Source organism: Chelonoidis abingdonii, chromosome 23 (assembly GCF_003597395.2).
Source record: "Chelonoidis abingdonii isolate Lonesome George chromosome 23, CheloAbing_2.0, whole genome shotgun sequence".
Lineage (NCBI taxonomy): Eukaryota > Metazoa > Chordata > Testudines > Testudinidae > Chelonoidis > Chelonoidis abingdonii.
In genome coordinates this window covers 9,366,468-9,386,442 of record NC_133791.1, presented here as the reverse complement: position 1 = coordinate 9,386,442, position 19,975 = coordinate 9,366,468, and the positions used below count along the sequence as shown (strand labels likewise).

The 19,975-nt window shown below is 52.1% G+C and overlaps 1 protein-coding gene across 3 annotated transcripts in view; it reads right to left on the bottom strand.

Annotated features, from left to right (window-relative positions):
* Positions 1-19,975, bottom strand: part of NOC2L (NOC2 like nucleolar associated transcriptional repressor) — an 81,626-nt gene that overhangs the window by 4,532 nt on the left and 57,119 nt on the right. For 2 of the 3 annotated variants that reach the window (XM_032779957.2, XM_075060203.1), the window contains 2 exons: positions 14,881-15,016; positions 789-893 (listed from right to left, as the gene is read on the bottom strand). In XM_032779957.2, coding sequence (XP_032635848.1) covers positions 789-893; positions 14,881-15,016 — 241 coding nt within the window. The remainder of the gene's footprint in view (positions 1-788; positions 894-14,880; positions 15,017-19,975) is intronic. The other variant, XM_032779959.2, reaches the window with a different exon arrangement.

The following is a 19,975-nucleotide window of genomic DNA, read 5'->3' as shown; positions in this document are numbered from 1 at the left end:
GCAGAGAGACGTGGGGCTCTGGGCCTGAGCAAGACAAGCGACTGGCTGCGTGTCAGGTTCTAGTTGGCCCCTGGTGACCCAGCTCGTGGAGGCAGCTTGGGTCTCTTAGGCAGCACAGTTGGTATAAACTGCTGCTTATCCACTGGGGTCAGCCAGGGAGCATGCCCTCTCGCCCGCACACACACCCCTCCAGGCACCAGCGGCTAACGGGAAAGTGTAATCAGGACACACGCTAGGAGCGATCGCGGCATGGATGCAGCGCTGGTCTGTGCACACGACCACCTCATCACTAACCACTCCATGGCCGCCACATGCACCAGGCATCTCCGCTGCAACGCCAAGGCAGCTTCGGCCAGCTGTGTTCCCCCCACAGAAAAGAACTGGTCGCTGGGGGTTAAGCATCACCACTGCTCTGCACAGGTGAAGTGTTACGTGCTCGCTGCCCAGGTAGAGCCTGGAAACCAGGCCCTGGGGGTGGGGGCGAGGCTGCGCAAAATTCCTTTGAGCCTCTCTGCAGGTGGCCCCTGAAAGGAGATGAAAGGGACCAGCAGCCTGTTTCTCCCTCTGAAACCTCCAGCTCACGCTGCAGCCTGAGCCTGAACCGCAGGCGTGAGAGCCCTTCCCATGCCCCTGCCTGGAGCCGGGTGCCTCGCATAAGGGGGCTCTTTGCCTTTCTCAGTGAGCTCCCAAAAACCAGGCTGGAGGATGGTCTTGAAATCTATAGACCCGTCCACATTTCCCTTTCCTTGCCCCTTGAGATCAGCCTGGTCCCCCCCGGGGCTGCTCACCGTCCGAGTCACTGGCTTCCTCTTCCTCGTCATCCTCGCTGCTCACGTCCGAAGCACTGGCTGGGCTCCCCACAGATCCCTGTGCTTTCTTGGCCTTTGATTTTCCTGCAATTCATTTGGTTTTTTGGGTTACACAAACATCCCTGCTGAGGTCCCTCGGGCAGTGGGAACCAGCAGGGAATCAGGGCTGTGTGCAACCTCCCTTGGGATGATGGGGCAGACAGAGAAGTGACGGGGACAGTACCACAGCCACGTGCCCGCTGGCTAATGGCCAGGCGGTATGAGTGGCTGCACTGGAGAGGCCAGCGTGAGGAAACCAAGTGCAGAGCTGAACAGACTCCCACACAGTTGCAAGGGGCAGGGGCAGGGAGTTCTGTCTGGGGCCAAGTGTGAGAGCGAAGGCCCAGGTCTGATTACTGGTAGGTATTCAGGTAGCGCACAGCAGCCCTGCCCAGCAGCTTCCAGGGGATAAGAGCTCCCCCCGGGGCTGGGGAGACAGGGAGGGACGCACAGCAGGAAGAAATGGCCCTGACAGTGACGAATCAGAAGGAGAAAACTGGGAAGCACAAGGAGGTGATAAACCCTGAAACAGCGTCTGATTCCCCTAGGCACCTGCGATCTGTGCGTCCCCGGGGGCGCCACTCCCTGCAAATCGGAAAAGCATCAGAGCCTAGTTCCTGGCATTGTCGTATAGCCCCCAACACCAGCCATCAACCTCCCACTAAACCCAGCGATTTAATGCCCCTCCACACCAGGCCGCCAGAGGAACTGTGTCTCTGCGTGCCGTGGGATGCCACCTGGCAACGCTGCTGTGCACTGTTCTTCTGTCCGTGCTCGCAGCACCCCAGTGCCAGCCGCTGACCAGTGCTACTCACTTAGTTGCATCCAGGGACGTTGGTTACGAGTGCTCCCCGCTGCCCACTCCCCCTTGCTCCCCCTGAACCAAAACCGGGCTGCCTCTGGCCTCCATGCATCAGGCTCGCTGGGTACTGAGACAATCTGACAAATGGAGCTCAACCCTGCGTCCTGTCGCCAGGCAGCGCGCTTCCCCTCGGGGGCAGGCCAGGCAGACGATGGATTGCCACGCTCCCTGCCACACAAGATAATACTGATGGGCACCTGAGAAGCCTCTCTCTGCACACACAAGACTAGGCAGGAACAAAAGCTCACGCCCATTCATCACAGAGCGAGAGCAAAAGGAGCTGCCAGCGCTGGTTAGCGGCGCCGAGCGTGCATCTGATAGAGACCAGAGGAGCCAGCTCAGCTCCTGAGCCCAGCTGTGCGCAGAACTGGCTACCAGCCTTTGATTGATTTCCTCACGTTTAGGTGCTGGGCTCAGGGCCTGAAAGGGCAATCACCAAAAAACCCTCCCCCGCCGGCTCATTTGCAACAAAAGATTTCAGCCATCTGTCGGGCTGCAGGCACTCGACTCCTGTTAGCGAACATCTACACTGGAGCTGGGAGCTCGAGGAGACAGACCCGTGCTACCTGCCCAGGTACATACTCCGGCTCTCGGCCAGGGCTGCTAGCCTCACTCGCCACCCCGGCTACATTTCTACATCAAGTGTGCAAGCTCAGGTATGTCTGCCCAAGCCGGACCTTACAGCTCCAGCTTCAGCTCCACGAGTAAACAGACCACGAGAGTGACCTGTTTTACCACAGACGTCTGGCTCGAGCTCCCCCATTCCACGGCTCAAAACACCAACTTTTCAATCATTCCTGAGGGCGGGAGCGATCAACACAGGGACGACCCAACTTGAATACTGGGCTGGGTCATAACCTCACCACACAGCCCCCGGCGGGGCAGCGCACGGCTCCCGGAGCAAGGCCCGAACCAAGCTTTGATCAGTCACCATCTGGTCCCTCTTGTGCCTTAGGGCACAGAAATAATCTGTGCCTGGCCTGGAGGTACAGACCGTGCATGCAGGGGAGCAGTGGCCAGGAGGCAGAAGGTGGAATCAAGGCTCAGCCCAACTCTCTCCAGTCAGAAGGCCAGTCCGCTGGTGAGGGGGAGTCCAGAGCCTCTTCGCCTTTGGGAAGCTGAACAGGGCAGCCAACAGCAGGCTAACCCTAAGCACCAGCATGGCGCCTGGGTGCTGCATGCCAGCACAAAGCTTGCATAAAACAGAGGAGCAGCGGTGCTTGCACGCTTCAGAGCCAGGAGCAATCTGCACACAATTCCTCCTCCGCCCCGCTGCCTCCAGGAGTCCCTACTGACTCCACTTGGAGATATTAGCCTGACTTTTAATTTAATACAATTTGGTCAGAAAGCGGGTGCTGTAAAGTCTGCATTAATCACTCTAATGATGAAGCTGTTACTGCTGCTGGGGGAGGCGGCTGGAGCTCAGACCGCCAGCGCTCCTGGGAACTTCCAGCCATTCTGAAGAGTTGCCCGGTTTGGCTGCCAAACTAGCTGGTTGCAAAATGCATGTGGTTAAAGAAAAATGATCACCTGGCGAAGGCTGAACAAGGTTCCAGAGGGGCCTGGCTGTTGAGCTGGGTGAAGAAGACAGACAGTGTGCGAACAGTTAATACACCCCCAGTTTGGGAACGGATCTTCAGCCTCATGCATCAAGCCCATCTCTAGCTATCAGAGATGAGAGTGAGACCTAATGTTGAGGGGGAGGGGAGAGCAGATTACCCCGTAACTCCCTACTGCAGGGCTCTTCCTCTGAAGCATGTGGTACTGGCCAGCGTCAGAGACAGGAGCCTGGGTCTCAGGTCATTGCACTATGACAATTCTCACATTCCTCTCACCTGGCGTTGCTGGGGCCCCTTCGTCCAATGGAGCAGCTTAGCTCAAGGATTTGGTTCCTGGACATGACATGCAACAGGAGCACAAAGACACCCTTTCAGTCTACGTGCTGAGTTACACACACCCAAGGGCAATCTACTGCACCACTGAGCTCTGTCTCACACGAGAGATCATCTGCAAGATCCTTTACGTGAAACGAAGAATAAACACGGGGGGGGGGGCGCACAGGGGGAGCTGGCCTCAAACAAAGAAATTAAAGATGTTCCACCCATTATCAAGGGATAAATCCCTCTGCAGCAGCTGGAGATAACTTTGCCTCCAACACACGTTTCTGATTAAGGGGCCAGAAATGCATTACGCACAACTTCATTTTAAAACAAGTCCATGTCTGTCTCCATACACGTCACCTTTCCATAGCGCTCCCCGTCCCAGGATAGCCAAAGCCCTCTCTGCACAGTGAACTCAGCCTTTTGGGCATTCTGGGAAGGCAGGGGAGCACTACTACTCCCGTTCTATACATGGGAAAACTGAGGCACAACAAAGGGCAGAGGCCCAATTTATGCTGTACCCATCGCCATGGTGCCAAGCCTCCTCCTCAGCCCATGCTGCTGTCGGGGAGACCAAAGAGCACTCAGCACCTTGCAGAACTGGACGAGAAGGGCCCGGCTTGCATCTGTCACTGACTTTGGAGTTTTGAGTGCTCAATGCAGGTGCCCCTCGGGGAGATGCTCAAGGACACACGGTAAGTGTTTGGAAGGGAGAGCTGGAGGATCCAGATGGCCAGAGATCACCTGGATGGCTATACTGAACCAGATGTGTTCTCCCATGCACATGGGCCACTCCCCAATGTGATAGCCAGACATGCTTGGGAAGAGGGAATTGCCAGAGCTAGGATTCCCTCCCATCACTCAGCAACCCAAACTCCCACCTTGGGTCTCACGCCCAGCGCCTGGAGAAGCAATCAGGCAAAGAGAGAGTGGGGTGGCTGGGAGGACAAGCGACTAATGCATGAGTTGGAGGAATAAAATCCACACTTCTCAGCCTGCAAGCCTGATGCAAATGCTTAGGCTGCCGCACACGTGTGTGTATAGGGGGAGGACTCATACCTGTGCAGGAGACCAGCGTCAGGCAAACCTTGCAGTGGGATGTAAGTGGTGACACATGACAGCCATCATGGCGGCTGACACACTGGGGTTCAAACGGGGGACCTAGAAGCATACATCGCTACAGCCGGAGCCACAGCTCTGTTGCTGCATCACTACCAAACTAGTATCCCATGCAGCCCATCGCCACGGGGCTGTTTCACCCACCTAGATTACCGGCATGCCCTTCGCAGGGCTCCCAGACCTGCTTGCTAGCACTCAATCTATCGCTTTCCCTGATCTGCCCCAAAAGAGGGCCCCAGGGCTGGCTCCTTGTTGCCAGGGAGATGGGAGTGCCCCCTCCCCACACTCTGGAAATGCCGGCAGCTCTCCGAGGGAGGTGTTTATCAGACGCACAATTGCATTCTGCTTCCCTGTGCCCCTTCCTCCCTCACCCGCCCGCTCCCAGGGGCTTTACCAGAGACCTCACGGCCGGGATTCTCCAATGGGATGGAGAGACTCAAACCCAATGACTAGTGGGAGCTGGTTTTCTCACCCCCTTACACCATCCCAGAGACATGGCACTAATAGACGCCCCGATCCTGCGATTAGCTCCACTGAGGTGGGCTCTGCACCCACGCAGGCCCCCCGGACCCACAAAGGGGTCTGCCCGAGCAGCAGTCACTGCAGAATTGGGACCACCACCTGTATCGGATTCACAGCATTCTTCTGGAACAGCGTCTCATCAAATAAAGTCAAACCGAAAACCCAAGCAGAGAGAGAAAGAGATCGAAGCCAAGAGGAAGCAGGCAAGCAGCTTCGAGAAGGACATTTCTGATAATCATCTATTGTTATTATATAATCTATTCCCCGCCTCTACCCAGCAACACTTGGGGTGACTAATTACCCGATAAAAGGAATAATCCCTCTTCCTACCCCCCATCCCAGAGCACACACTGCCTATGGATTGCTTGGCTAATCCTGCATCCAGACGCACACGCCAGGAAATCTGCCAGCTCGAAGGGCCACGGTCATTCCTTTAACAAATGAAAACATCTGGACCACCTCCTCCCCCCCTCCATGCTGATGTAATATACTTACGTGACGGATAAACGAAGAAACCTGCTCAAGTTCATTAGAGGCATACCACCGCCTAATGTGGACAGATTGCTCATTACGGCCCGGCCCGGAGAGAGAATGTAGCCACGCTCCCTTCTCGCCATTAATTGCCTCATGACGAGGCAATCCAGCACCTCTCCCCAAGCCACTAATAATTTCCAGGAGCAGTCGTCTTCCCTCCCAGAGAGCCGTCTTTCCTCCCAGAGAGCCGTCAGCTGGTAAATGGAAGGAATGTGTGCCACTGCCTCTCCCCAGCCCTAGACAGACAATCGATCAAATCCATGCGCCCCCTGCAGCCTCGCCCTCTGAAAACCAGTATGTTCTGGGAGTGCTCAACCCACCCCCATTCCCTACCAGACCTTTCACAGCACCAAGTGCCCCTCTCCAGCCTGCCTTCCTCAGCAAGCACTGGTCCACCTAGCCCATGTAGCAGCCACCTTTCCTGCACCTCGGGCATTGTTCCAGCCCTGCAGAAGCTGGCAGGCAGTTGTACCACCACGGCTTAAACCAAAAGGGTGGCTCTTCCCTTTCACGCAGATGGTTTAACTGGTTAAAAAGCAATACCAGAAGCTCCCGCTACCCCCCACCCCAAACATGCAGCTGTACCTGCTGTATGCACTGACGCTTGCCCGGCATCTTGCCTCACCACGTTCAAATCAGGTACAAAGCAGAGATTTGCTGGTAGGGAAATCACAACAGAAGGAGTGTTCGGTGGTGGTGGTGGTTTGATTTTATTTTGGGGGGAGGTAGCCTAAACGAAGTCTGTTAGATTCCCAGGCAAACAAATCAAAAATTTCACGTGTTTCCCTATGCAAAATCGACCACCAATTGATCTCAGTGTGATTCAGTGCCCAGGGCCATTCAACCGCCATCACTTTCCTCTGGGCCTTCTGCTGCAAAGAAACCCAACTCCAGGGTGGAGGTGAGCAAAAGTTGAACCTAATTTTACAGCCCGATTGGCCTGACAGGAAGGGATGGGGGAGAGACTCATTAGGGTTGTGAAACGGAGGCACGGGGAAGGAGGATGGCAAACATTCACCGAGACACAGGTGTCGAGGGCCCTCAGCACCCTACATTCATGTGTCGTGTTTTATGCCTATAGTTAAGTGTAGGCACATACGGGCCCCCTCTCCAACACACAGGTACAGTCAGGTCTGTAATGTCTCGGATCTTACAGAAAAATGGGGGGAAAAAGTTTGACAATCCCAGCTGCAGAAAGTTGCTGGGCTCCAGCACACTCTGCTTGTAATCAACAGGGTTCTGGAACTGAGTGCTGATGGAGCGAATTCCTGGCTAAAGATGAGACAAGACCAATCTTTTGGGATTGGCTCTGGAGCATTTTTAGAGAGCTATTGTATCTTAATAGGCAAAAAAATAACACGCTGAATGATACCGTATCCATACTATTCCACACACAACGCATGCTGCCATATTCATATGCAATGCACAACACAAACCATATCCATCCCCTTAAGTGACACTGCGAGAAACCCAAACAGGGTTTGATCAGATGCAGTATCCAAGAGTTACCACATTACAGAGAGCGCAATACTATTTCAGTCTACTTAAATACGTCTCATCTCTCAGTTGCCCTGTATGTATCTAATTTGGGGAAAATGACTTTATACAGGAACACAAGAATAGACACACCCAACCAGACCATTGAGCTATCTGGGGCCGTATCTCTGCTCTGACAGATGCTTCACAGAAAGGAACATGAAACCCTGCAGTGGACAATTTGGAGCAGCCTGGCCCACAGAGGTTTTGCTTCCTGACCCATAGCAGCCCTGAAGCATAAGGGTGATTCTACTTTTTTCTTTAGCCTACTCATATCAACTGTGAATATTTTCCATGTACCACTGAAGTGTTTACATGTGGGTATATGTATTTATTAGCATATGTACCACAGCATACAGCTTATATCCAAGGAGGGAAGGAGAGAGTGTGTATATTTTACATGTACATACACACAACATTTTTAATAGTGTCCTCACCCCTTTAATCACAACAGACGTAGATACCATCAATGGACACATTCTACATGACGGTAGCATCTAGGTACTTATATCGTACACTTCACCCATATCATCTTTATACACACACTTTGTACATACATTGTATACATACACACACAATGGATACGTATGTGTATAATGTACGTGCATATCGTGCTCGCGAGCACACACACACACACACACACACAGTTGTGTACGGTTTTTATGCACAATACGTATTTACATTCTCACTCTACAATTAATCATTTGCTATGGTAAGAAGTATTTTCACAGAGGCAGCCAAGGATGTGAACATGTGTGTACAGCAAAAACAATCAATTCCTCATTATTTTATGGTGGACCCTAAAGAAAATCAGCAATAATTGAGGCAATTAAGCAACTACTGCACCTGCAATCGCTCCCTCTCCCAAACGCTGTTTGCTGGTCTACAGTACTTACTTATATCTGGTGCGGCAGGTACATAAAAGCAACGCGGGCAGAGCAGAGAGAGCGCTCGTCCTGAAATCACTGGAAAGGTTTATCACTGTCTCTAAGTCTATAGGAATCTGCATGTAACCCTGCCTGGAACAGACACACAGTGGCAGCCCTGTCTATCACTATAACTAAAGAGAAGCAACCTCCAAGACTCAGGGAGACAAGCGACATGAAAGGAGCAAAAGCAGCAGCGATCATAGAAAACGGGTGCAGGACCCCCCCCCCCCCTTTTTTTTCCAGTTTTAAATATAGCTCCGTCTCCCTGTTGACAGTCTGGGTTTTCACCTTGCTAAATGGAGACCTTGTGTGGATGCGCCACCATAACATCTGGAATCATATGGGCAAGTGTCCTCTCTCCCTCTCCTTACCCTGCTTCCTATGGACTGCAGGAGCCATGGCCCTCTAACACTCCCCTCCATAGACAAACTGCTTCTGCCCGCAAGGGAGCTGGTCCATTTCACTACTCCCCATCCTGGATACTCTGGCCCCTGCAGGAGCCTTTCCCTCTGTATGTACCTGCCACACATCTCCCCCACCCCCCCCCATGTTATATAGTTGCCACTTCACCCCACAGGGACCCACCAAATCTTGTTCTGCTCCATGTCACAGAGAAGTCTCTCCCCCACAAAGAGCCCTCCGTCCTAAGGGGGAGCAACAGCCCCTCCCTCGCCTACTGGACCCCCCCGCCATCTCCCCAGAAGATGGGGTTACTTCTTCCCAGGGATCCCCGGGGAGGATTCCAAGGACAACAGCTCCTGCAGATGTTCTGCTGCTGCTTACACACCCGGGAGGGGAGGCCAGTTCCCACCTGGGAGCAGAGCGGTGCAGAGCCAAGGGCTGCACACACCAACCTGCTGAGAGCTGCTTCATGCAGCAGAGCCTGGGCCAAGAAGCAACAAATCCCTGACCCCTCCCCAGTGCAGCTGGAGAAGGAGGGGGCACACCCCCAGGGTGGAGGCAAGAGGCAGTATATACCCCCCCCCCCAGTGCAGCTGGAGAATAAGGGGGTGCACCCCTGGGGGGGGAAGAGGCAGTATATACCCCCCCTCAGTGCGGCTGGAGAAGGGGGGGGTGCACCCCTGGGGGGGCAGGAGATGGTACATAACCTCCCACATGGGGGAAGGAGGTGGCACATATTCCGGCTGGAGGACAGTGGGATTACAGCCCCCTGCACCAAGACCAGATCAGAGATTGGGGTGCACCCCCCCACAACCCTGCCAGCAGGTCAGCTCGTACTTTGATCCCCTGCAGCCGCCCCTCCAGGAGCCTGCGAGAAGAGGGAAGCTCAGGGCACTGGGTTCCTCCCCATTCCCAGCCATTTGGGAATAGACGGCCTCCTCCTCAGGTGAGGGACCAGCTGAGCTCCTGCTATAAGCCAGGCCAGACACGCGGGATGGGGAGGGCACAGCTTCCTTTCCCTGACCCCAATAAACCACACACGGCTGCCAGAGAAAGGATCCGTACCCACCCTCCTAGCAGGACTGACTGCAGCCTGACGTTCTGACCATGCTCCCGCTTGGCTTGGATACCGTCGACCTTAACTCCCCAACAAGCCGTCCAGCTCCGCTGCCCTCGTTCCCGGCACTTCAGGAGGGTGGAAGGCTGCCCACCCACCACAGAGCCCAATTTCATGCCAGACTCTGCATGGTGGCTGGCCCCGCACACTTGCCCGAGGCCTGGCAAACTTGCTCCCATGTGTCTCAGTGCTGAGGCCCTGCCTAAACAGTTATTCCTAAGGGAACACGGGAGCCAGAAGACAGAATGAATTCCATCCAGTACCCCTGCGCTGGACCATGGGCGTTTGGTGGGGTGAGGGTAGGGGAGAACAAGCAATGGGGAATTGTATTTGGTGGTGAGAGGTTTGGGGGCTGTTTGTTCAGTTGCTGTTGTGGCTGTTCAGAGGATTTTAACTGAAGTGCCCAGAGCAGTTTAGATGGGTGCTGCTTATCCTGTGATCAACTGACAAAGGCATGGAGACAGAGCACCGCACCCTGCAGGGAACAGAGTCCAGGAAGATGTAATATCAGCTGCGCTGTACACGCATGAACGCCTGGCAAAAACCTCGCTCTTCAGGGTCCACCTGCCTCCTGCACCTGCAGCTCTGGGGCAGGCAGGGGCCCCAATCCTGCAAACATGCATTTGCTTAACCCGGCTCAGAGACGCAATCCTACCAAGTGCAAGTCCAGGGCGTAAAGGTAAGCACCCCAAGGAAGCATGCTGTGCTGGGGCTCACCCCAGGACTGCCAGGTCATTAAGGAAGCAGTGGAAATAAGTGGTTGCTGTCATCAAAGCAGCCACGTCCCTCCCCTATCTCAGCCTAGAAATGGGGAACTATTAATAAGTTCATGGATTTTGTAGCTGTGCATGTGAAGTCATTCATTTGCTACGCTAATTAGCCACGCTTCTCCTTTTGCAATTAATTGCTTTCTGATTACAGGGCCTGGGAACGAGAGCGAGAGGCTGGTATTTCGCTATACCTTTCCCCTGCTACTTGCTGGACTAGATTGTCCTTTACTGTTCATTTTGCATCTTAAGCCTTCTTCAAAGCGAGTGAACTGTTTGCGTTGGGACAGATCTCTTCAGTAACCTGCTCTCCTGTGCCCCAACCGCCCTGACATTTGTTAGACATTAGTTAACAAGCGAGGTAGTTTAGTTAGTTGTAGTTAACCCCAGGAATCTTGCTGTTCTCCACGCTAACCTATTCCAGGGAGATTATAGTCACTGTAAACCCTAATGAGCACTTAACTACAGCAATAGTTAATTAAAAAAAAAAAAGGTGGGGGGGGGGCTTTGAACAGCAGCTAATTAACAGAAAATTGCTAATTTCCTAGCTATTAACAGCTGATTTTCCACTGGCTGAATGCAGACTGGGATCTGTCTGGGCAAAACTGAATCACAAATGGAAAGAAGACCATGCTGTCAACAGGGAAAGGTTCCTATGCCAAACGCCTCATCTCTGGCTAGGAACGGGAAGCATTTCTATTCTAGTCCAGCTCTTTGCATCGCACTAGCGAGCCACAGACATGCTGAGCCAGTTGCAGATGCTGCTACGGTCAACTAAGGAAAAAAAAGGGGGTGGGTGAGGGAAGTCTCTCTTCTGCTCACAGTACAAGCAGGGGGACCACCAGATCAGATGAGACCCAAGGTCCATCTAGCCCAGTATCCTGTCTCTGACACTAACCAGCACCAGATACTTCAGAGAAAGGTACAAGAATCCCACAGTTGGCCACTGCCAGGTAAAAGCTCCCCCCATGAAGTCTTGTCCTAATCCCTAATAGTTAAGATGCTGGTTAAAACTCTGAAACACATGGTTTTATCTCCTCCCAATATTACTTTCTTAGCATTAACTATAACCCTGGATGTTTTTGTTATTTATATAAATGACCAGTCTTGGTAACTTTCTGGCCTCAACGACATCCTATGGCCATGAGTTCTGCAGTCTTATTACATGCTGTTTCAAAAGCCATTTCCTTATATCCGTTTTTAATTTGCTACTTTTCAGTTTCCTTGCTCTCCGGTTCTGAGACAGACATGAGCAATTAAGTCTGGGTTGAAATTTTCAAAGCACAACGAATGAAAGATGTGTGTCTAAATCACCTCGACCACTTTGAAAATCCCACCCAGGTGTATGCCAAGCCAGCAGGGTCGTGCTCCTCTCTGGCCAGCCAAAACCATAACTTGATATCAATCGATCAGCCAATACAAACGTTAATGACATTCTGCTTGTTAGCACAGAGTCTAATAAAAGGACGAGGCTGGTGCACGGCTGGTAAGATGTGGGGACAGTGCTGCTATTGGAAAGGGACAGGCCCTGCCCTGCAACTGTGGCCCAGGCTGCTCGGGCGTGTACGCAAGCCCCAGTACTGCTGGGAACTTCTGCTGAGGGCGTTGGTTCACTGGAGAAGACTTTAAGGCAGGGATTGGCAACCTTTCAGAAGTGCTGCGTCAAGTCTTTATTTATTAACTCTGATTTAAGGTTTCGCGTGACAGTAATACATTTTAACATTTTTAGAAGGTCTCTTTCTATAAGTCTATGATATATAACTAAACTATTGTTGTATGTAAAGTAAATAAGGGTTTTTAAAATGTTTAAGAAGCTTCATTTAAAATTAAATTAAAATGCAGAGCCCCCCAGACCGGCTTTAAGGGGAGTCAGTCACTTCTTAGCCACTCTCCCTGCCACTTTGAGGGCACCTGCTCTTACCTCAAAAATAAAGAGCAGGGCAAGGCTGTGCCAGCAAGGAGGCAGCTAACACCCTCTCACTGCCTCCGCTAAGTGCTGCCACGCGGGAAGCTGGCAGTGTTTGCACTCCCCGGCACACAGCAGACCCCACATTATGCAGGACTTGGTGCTTTTCCCCTATCCCCCACCGCAGGCTGGGCCGGGAACTCTGGCTGACAGGCCAGACTTGCGTTTGAGGGCCCTGGTGGATCTGCGCAGAGATTTCAGCCCGGGCAGTCACTAATGTTCATCTTCTGAGGGAGGATGACTGGTGTCTAAAGGGCTTTGAAACGTGTCAGTACAACAGCTCATTTCACATCGCCAGCCTGCCATGGTCTATCAGGCTTCCCCCGTCACTCTCCACGGGGAGGTCAGTGCCGTTGGGCTTCACAGGCCCAACCACGCGTCCTATGCTCCTCTCCCAAGATACCCACCTCAGCCCCCACAGCTCTGCAGTGGCATCTGGCTCACTTTGGGCAGGGGCCTATGCTGATCTCAGAGCGATCTCCTCTACACTGTACCGCATAAAGCTTTGCATTCATCAGGATTTTCTGGTGAGCAGAGAAGTGGCCAGAGCAAAAGCAGGAGTGGTTGGTAGAGGTGGCCAGAACCAAGAGATGAAGGGATGGTCGTAGAGTGTATATCTCCAATCATCAGACACTGATATTCCCTCTTTCACGTGAGCATCTCAAAGCACTTGACAGAAATATCAAAAATAAGTCCCAGGGTTAAGTGACTTTTCCAATGATGCCGACAGCACGCTGGTGGGAGAGTCAGGAATAGAACCCAGGAGTCCTGGACTCCCACTCCCTCTATTACACATATTATTGACCCTTTGGAAACGACTGAGACTTTCTCCTCAAGCATTCATGAAAAGCCCCAGCTCAATGTTGGGGAGAGCTGTAGGTGTCTCAACATTCACCAATTCTGGTGGTGCATTTGATTTTTCGTGTTCCTCTTTATTACAAAGGACACCTGTAAAATCCCTTGCTTTAAACGTGTGGCTGATGTGGCAAAAGTTCTCTGAACTTTCCCTCCCACCCTTTTTATTAGGAACACTTGCAACAAAACCAGGATTTCATCAACTTCTGTGGCTTGATTCCCCAGCAAATGTCAGATTTTACTCTGACACATCATAACCACTATCCCATGTGGGAGGTCAGAACTTTAAATGGGGGACAAGAAAGGCGGCCAGGTGAGCTCCTGAACTAACAAAAATATCCTGTTTTGATGAAAATGCTCCTAGCAATAACAATCAGAAAATGCAAGATAAATACAAGACTTTCTAAAAGAAGAATTTGACAGTTTTCTGAGTTGTCCAGTGGAGTTTTTAAGCACATTCTGTAGCAGACCCCTAGTGGTTAATTCGTGAATTATACCACTCTATTCTCTTCACAGACCAAAACTTTCTTAAGTTTGTGCATGTCCTTAAGTCATTAAAGAGGTGTCTAAAAAGATCCCAGGAACAGAAAGGGTGTTGGGTTTGGGAGGAGTTAACCCTTCTCTCAAAGACAGTCTGTTCTGGAAACCAGCAATTGCTGGGCCTATCTCTGGGTACTGACCTCACAGTCTGTACCATATTTATCCCAATGCTTCTGTGAGGCAGGCCATGCTAGTATTGCCATTGTACAGAAGGGATAGGGAGACAGAAGACCAGAGACCTGCATTCGAGAGCTACCACAGAACTCCTTACAGCAGTTGAATCTCAGGGCTGGTCTACACTATGGGATAAAATCGATTTTAGATACGCAATTTCAGCTACGTGAATAACGTAGCCGAAGTCGAATATCTAAAATCGATTTACTCACCCGTCTTCACCGCGCGGGATCGATGTCCGCGGCTCGCCATGTCGATTCCCGAACTCCGTTGGGGTTGGTGGAGTTCCGGAATCGATATAAGTGCGCTCAGGGATCGATATATCCCGTCTAGATTAGACGCGATATATCGATCCCAGAGCAATCGATTTTAACGCGCCGATGCGGCGCGTAGTCTAGACACGGCTTCAGCCATATCACAGGAATATTTGAGACAGTGGGCACTACCTGACAGATGAGCGCCCCCTGCTGCTGGATTACCAGAGAGCCGCTGGCAAGGGTCGGCATTTGCAGCAAAAGGAAGGTGCTGGGGGATGGGGTGGAGGGTCAGGACGGGAGATGAAGGCTAGTGAGGACTCCAGAATGAGCTTGAGAGAGGCGAAGCAAAAAGACATGGGGGCAAAATGAAAGGCTCTAAATGAGCTTCCCTATGCTGACTGAAAACCTGCAAAAGGAAACCCAATACTGTTCTCGCTCCATGTCCCCAAGCCTGATGAGCCACACTCAGCTGTAATGCAGCTCCTCCAAGTCAGAGCTGCACCATCTTCCACAGTGGATGAATCTGACCTCGCCTCTTTGCAATACACAATCAAACCCCTACCAGCCCATACCTTGCACGGAGAATCCACTGCTCTCCCCGTCGGAGTCACTGTCCAGTTCAAAGAGGTCCTTGAATTCTTTCTTGTCATCCTCCTTCCTGTCCTCCAGTCGCTTCCGTTTGATTTCTGGGAGGTTCAAGTCGTCGAGCTAGATGAGACAAAAAACAATAAAATCAGCTTTTGAAACCGTCTCTGCCTTCCAGCTGTGGCGCCGGGCCCACTTTGGTCTGCAGGTCAATGTCCAACGCGGAGCTTAAACCCCAAAACCGCAGCTTCGCGCTGCCGCTAAAATCCGCATGACCTATCAGCAAAGGACTATTACGCCTGTCGCCTGTGAACACACCTGGGAACCAGCTCCAAAAGTAAATGAATGCATGCCAAGCAGTGCCACTCCAGTGACCCCATCACGAAACAACTGCTGGCAGTGGTTCCTCCGCAGGAAATGGCCCATTGCAGCTTTCCAGGCAAGAAAAGCTATTCATGTGATTCCTTGCACACACACACCCCCCACCCCCAATTCAAAAAGTGTAGCCCTGGCGACTACTAGCCAGCCTTATGGTTCATGTCAGATGTTCCTAAAGTCTCATGCTTCAGGACTTTGGGCAATCACATGCAGTGGTCAGGAAGGGAGTCTTCCCCTCCTCTCCCTCCCCTCTATGATTTTTGGGCAGAGGGGTGGAGGTTGTCTTCTTCCTCTGTACCATCAGAGATGGCAATAGCTGGAGATGGGACACGGGACGGGGTGGGGAAGTGCTCTGAGGTGGCACCGAGCATCCTCTCTCTCGGGTGCTTGGCTGCCTGGTTCTTGCTCACATGCTCAGGGTCTAACTGATTGCTTCCTGATCCCACATACAGCAATTTTCCGGTCAGACTGGCAGTGAGCATGGGGGTTTTTCACCTTTCTCTGCAGCATGTGAGTCACTTGCCAGGATTATCTGGGTCTATCCTGCCACTGCAGGGGCCTCGGGCACTGGTGCCCCTCAGCCCCTCCTGTTCACTGTGTGTGTCACATAATGGTCTAGTCTTCTGCGGGCTGTCATACCTTGGTCTCATTCTGGGTGCCAGGCTTAGTGTGTGGAGGCAGGGACGGGGGGTGGCCTGCGACGGAGATGTGGTCCCTTCTGCCCTTCAGTTCTACAACTCTGTGCAAACCAAATCACACCTGCTTTCCGAACACCAGCTGCTACACCTCCTGGGGAACCACTCACGTTCAATAGCCTGCTGGGAATAATTCTCCCAGCTCCCACCTTCCAGGCCTCTCCCAAGGTGCTCATCTCTGGGCAGAACCACTTCAGCATCTCCACAAGATCTAACAGGTTAGGAGAGGCGGTGAAGCACTCTCCAGATACAAAAGCAGCTTCAGCAGAAAGAGAGAGAGAGGCACATCTCATCCAAAAGCCAATTCCAGCTCGTTGGCTACACTGCTGTGGTCCCCAGCTGGGCAATATTGATTCTGGGAGCAGAGCACTCACAAACAATGACCAAGAACACTAGGATTGAAGGTCAGAGGCTGGCCAGGCAGGGCTGAACCACCACCCACTTGCAGGGTCTTGGTTTTAAATGATCTCCCGCCTCCCCATCCACTGCGGTGTGGCCTGCCCTCCTGCGGCCCCTCCAGACATCTCTCAAGTCACTTGTGTTTTAAGGGCATGCACAGAAAGCAGCATGTGACTGGCTTTAAAATCGCAGCATGCCATGGAACAGATGTGGGCAGCATCCCCCGGCGGGAGTCAGCTCCGCACACCCAGTCAGCCCCTTCTAGCTAAGATACTCTTTGCCTTTGCAATCTCCCAGTCGTGCAAAATTCCACTCGCCCTGTGGACAGGCGAGTTAACATCACTGTTTTCCTTCCAACCATCACTGCAAGGGCAAGCGAATAGATTTGGTGTCTGGGCTGCTACGTTTTTCAGGACTTTTGCAAGGCTGCATTATGGGCAAATCTTGCTAGTGCCCCTTCCCTCTGCATCAGTCTCCTCTTTATCCTGCTTGAAGCAAGACAACTGAGGGTACGTCTACACTGCAATCAAAGTGTCTGACTGCAGCTCATGTAGACACAACCGAGCTAGCTTCAATCTAGCTAGCTGGCGGACTGGCAGCAGTGAGGCCATGGCAGCACGAGCATCAGCAGAGGCAGTGAAGTTTGCCTCGCACTCAGATAAGTACTCGGGTAGCTGGTCCATGAGTCCACAGCGTCACTGTTACCAGAAGCTGAGTGAGCAAGGTCACAGCTAGCTCCAGGAGCTGACCCCCGACTGCAGTGCAGACCTACCCTCAAAGTATATACAGGACGCCAGAGGAGGCTGCATCACTGCCTCCTATCTAAAAATAAAAGTGGGCTGGCTTTCAGCCTTGAGATCTGGGCATTCCACATAGCCCACAATAGCCGTGCAGAACACTAGATACTGGTCCATTTGGCGAGGCATGCAAACAGAGCGGGGGACTTGTGCATACAGTAGTGTTTGTGTGCAAAGTAAGCGTGCAAACAAACCGGGCCCTTAGGGTTCAAAGTTGGCTCTATGCCGTTAGGTATTACCCTTAATCTTTTGCAGTGCGCCTGGGAAACGCCCTCACTAGACTACCCAGAAAAACGCCCAAGTCTCTTTTCTCTGAGTATCCTGCAGGCGCCATGTGTCAGCACAGATGTGAAGTTTAAACGGGCGTTGCCTTAAGTTGATCCCAGTGAATATTTCATTTGCTATTATAATTATTTATAGCACCTAGGAGCCCCAGCCCCAGCGAGAACGCTCATTGTGCTAGGCAATGCACGAACACATCATGCTGCCCAACTCCCCCACGTCACTGGAAACCTCTGGGACTTCCCTGCAATGCTCTGCTGTTTTATTAAGCTAAACAGTAATGTTACTGGAGAAAGCCATCAACTTCCTCCGCTACATCATTCATAAACACGTTACTGCATTCTGGTCCCAGTACCAACCTCCAGGGTACCTTGTTAGCTTCACTCCATGCTGAGCAGCAGCTGTTTATTAAGACTCAGTTTCCTATCACGTAGCTACTCAAAGGGTTAGCTGGGGGTGAAGGGGGCTCAATCTCACATTTCAGTCCCATTCCCAGTCCTCCAAAGATTGGCAAAGTCTTTCAGGAATGAGAGGCGTATCCAGGACCAGGTTTTTCTAACGTAAGCAGGGAGAAATTAGGAGCTAAACATTAGGTTTGATGATTTTTGCATTTCATAATCAATATTGCCCCGACTGCATTATGAGCTCCAATATGAACCTATTCCCAGGGATACATTGCCCAACATAGGGTTTAAGTGGAAATGGATCTTGGTTTCGAGCAAAATTTACCTCATGCCCCGAATGTGCAGAAGTTTGCTTCCTCAAACGAAGGGGGGGGCGGGGAAGAGATGCTATTTTAATCTACATTTTGCACAACACTTGAGAGTGTAAGCTCTGGTGGGCAGACACGGTCTCTTACTATGGGTCTGTTCAGCACCTGGCACAATCCTGAGCTCAGTCAGGGACAAACAACAACGGCCTAGGTTTTCAAAAATGACTCAGGATTTCGCGTGACCATTTCTGGGGTGTTCAACTGCAGACACCTTAAAAAGGAGGCCATTTTGGGAATCTACTGAGCACCCACCCTGTTAGAAAATAACTCTTTTACAATGTCTCAAGTTGCCCCCCAGCCAATGACTAGTCACTTTCGAGACTGTAAGCCAACAGAAGCAGGATGCAGACCCAAGACTTCTGTGTGCCTCAGACAGGGGCAGTGAGTGGTAATTCTGGGGCTGGCCCAGCTTGGGAGCCAGCCTCTTCAGACTCCCATGAAGCTGATTAATGCGTGTGCTGCTAGAAACTGCTGGGGAGCTGGGGTGGGAATCAGGCAGCCAGGTCAGAGTTGTTAGATGAGGCCAGTTTCACCTCAGAACTAGGCTGATTTTTTTTCCAATGGCCATTAATGGGATGTGGATTTTTCTCAGCCCTAATGGGCCTCATGGTGCTCAGCATCCCGCCAGGAAGCACAATGCTGCATCATTAAGCCAGCAGCCCTCACGGAGGGAGACAACAGCCCCATTCAAAGCACAGAGATCTTCAGGCAGCAACAAGCCTTTCTGAAATCTCACTTGAAAATTCACCCTTCCCTGCCCTCTTCTCTATTCATCCCGCGCTCCTTTGGGACTGAAACAAATCCCTGCCACTTCCCTTTGACCACATCCTCTGGCTTTACCCAGCTACCCTTTCACCCTTGCTGCAGGAGCCCCCTCCAGGGGTGTCCAGGGAAATCCTCGCTCGCTTTTCTACGCCGAAGGCTCATTTCATTGTCACCCATCAACGGCTAGCTGCTGGGGTAGCTCCAGCAGCGTGACCCCCAAGCGTAGGCAGGGAAAGCCAGGCCTGGCACCAGCGTGACCAGCCCCATTTGGGCAAGTTACAACTCTCCATTTCCTAGCAGGATTTGCAAGCTGTCATTGCATTCAATGCTGAATTCTATCTCCCAACCTGAACCGCCTGTAAGGGGCGCTCCCCATTCCATCCAGATTGCTGCACTGGGGGCTTATAGCCCTGTGGGCAAATTTCTCCCTGGAGCATGACTTTGACAGCATCTAAGATCTCTGAGTTCTCCTCCCACCCTCTGTGACTTGGCCTGGAGCCAACCACCACGACGTCCTGTCAACTGTTTCAATCGTCCCCCACCACACCCTGGAGATGCCCATTATATCCATTTCCTGCTCCCCAGATGAGCATCCCAGCTCAACCCTTTTAATCATATTAGCATATAGACAGCTTTACTCTGTGGTCCTGACATGAGTGAGCCCCCGGATCCAGCTTCCAGATGCTGAGTGCTGTGCCCAGAGCAGCAGGCAGAGCGTTCGCACGTGGGATGGAGCAGGGGGAAGAGGAAGCCATACTATTATCTACGTAGGCAGGTCTAAGGTTAACAGTGGTTGTGTCCAGACTCTTGCTCCGCAGTGTCCCCTTAAATGATGTGTTCCCACAGGGGAAGTCGTTGCTGAATTTGCACAATGCCATAGTTAAGGGCTGACTGGCACTGGCCCTGCGCTCGCCCACCCTGGGGAGTTTCACCTTTTCACTCGGCTTTTACATCCCCAGCAAGCATAAGACTGTAAGCTCCTTGGGGCAGGGAA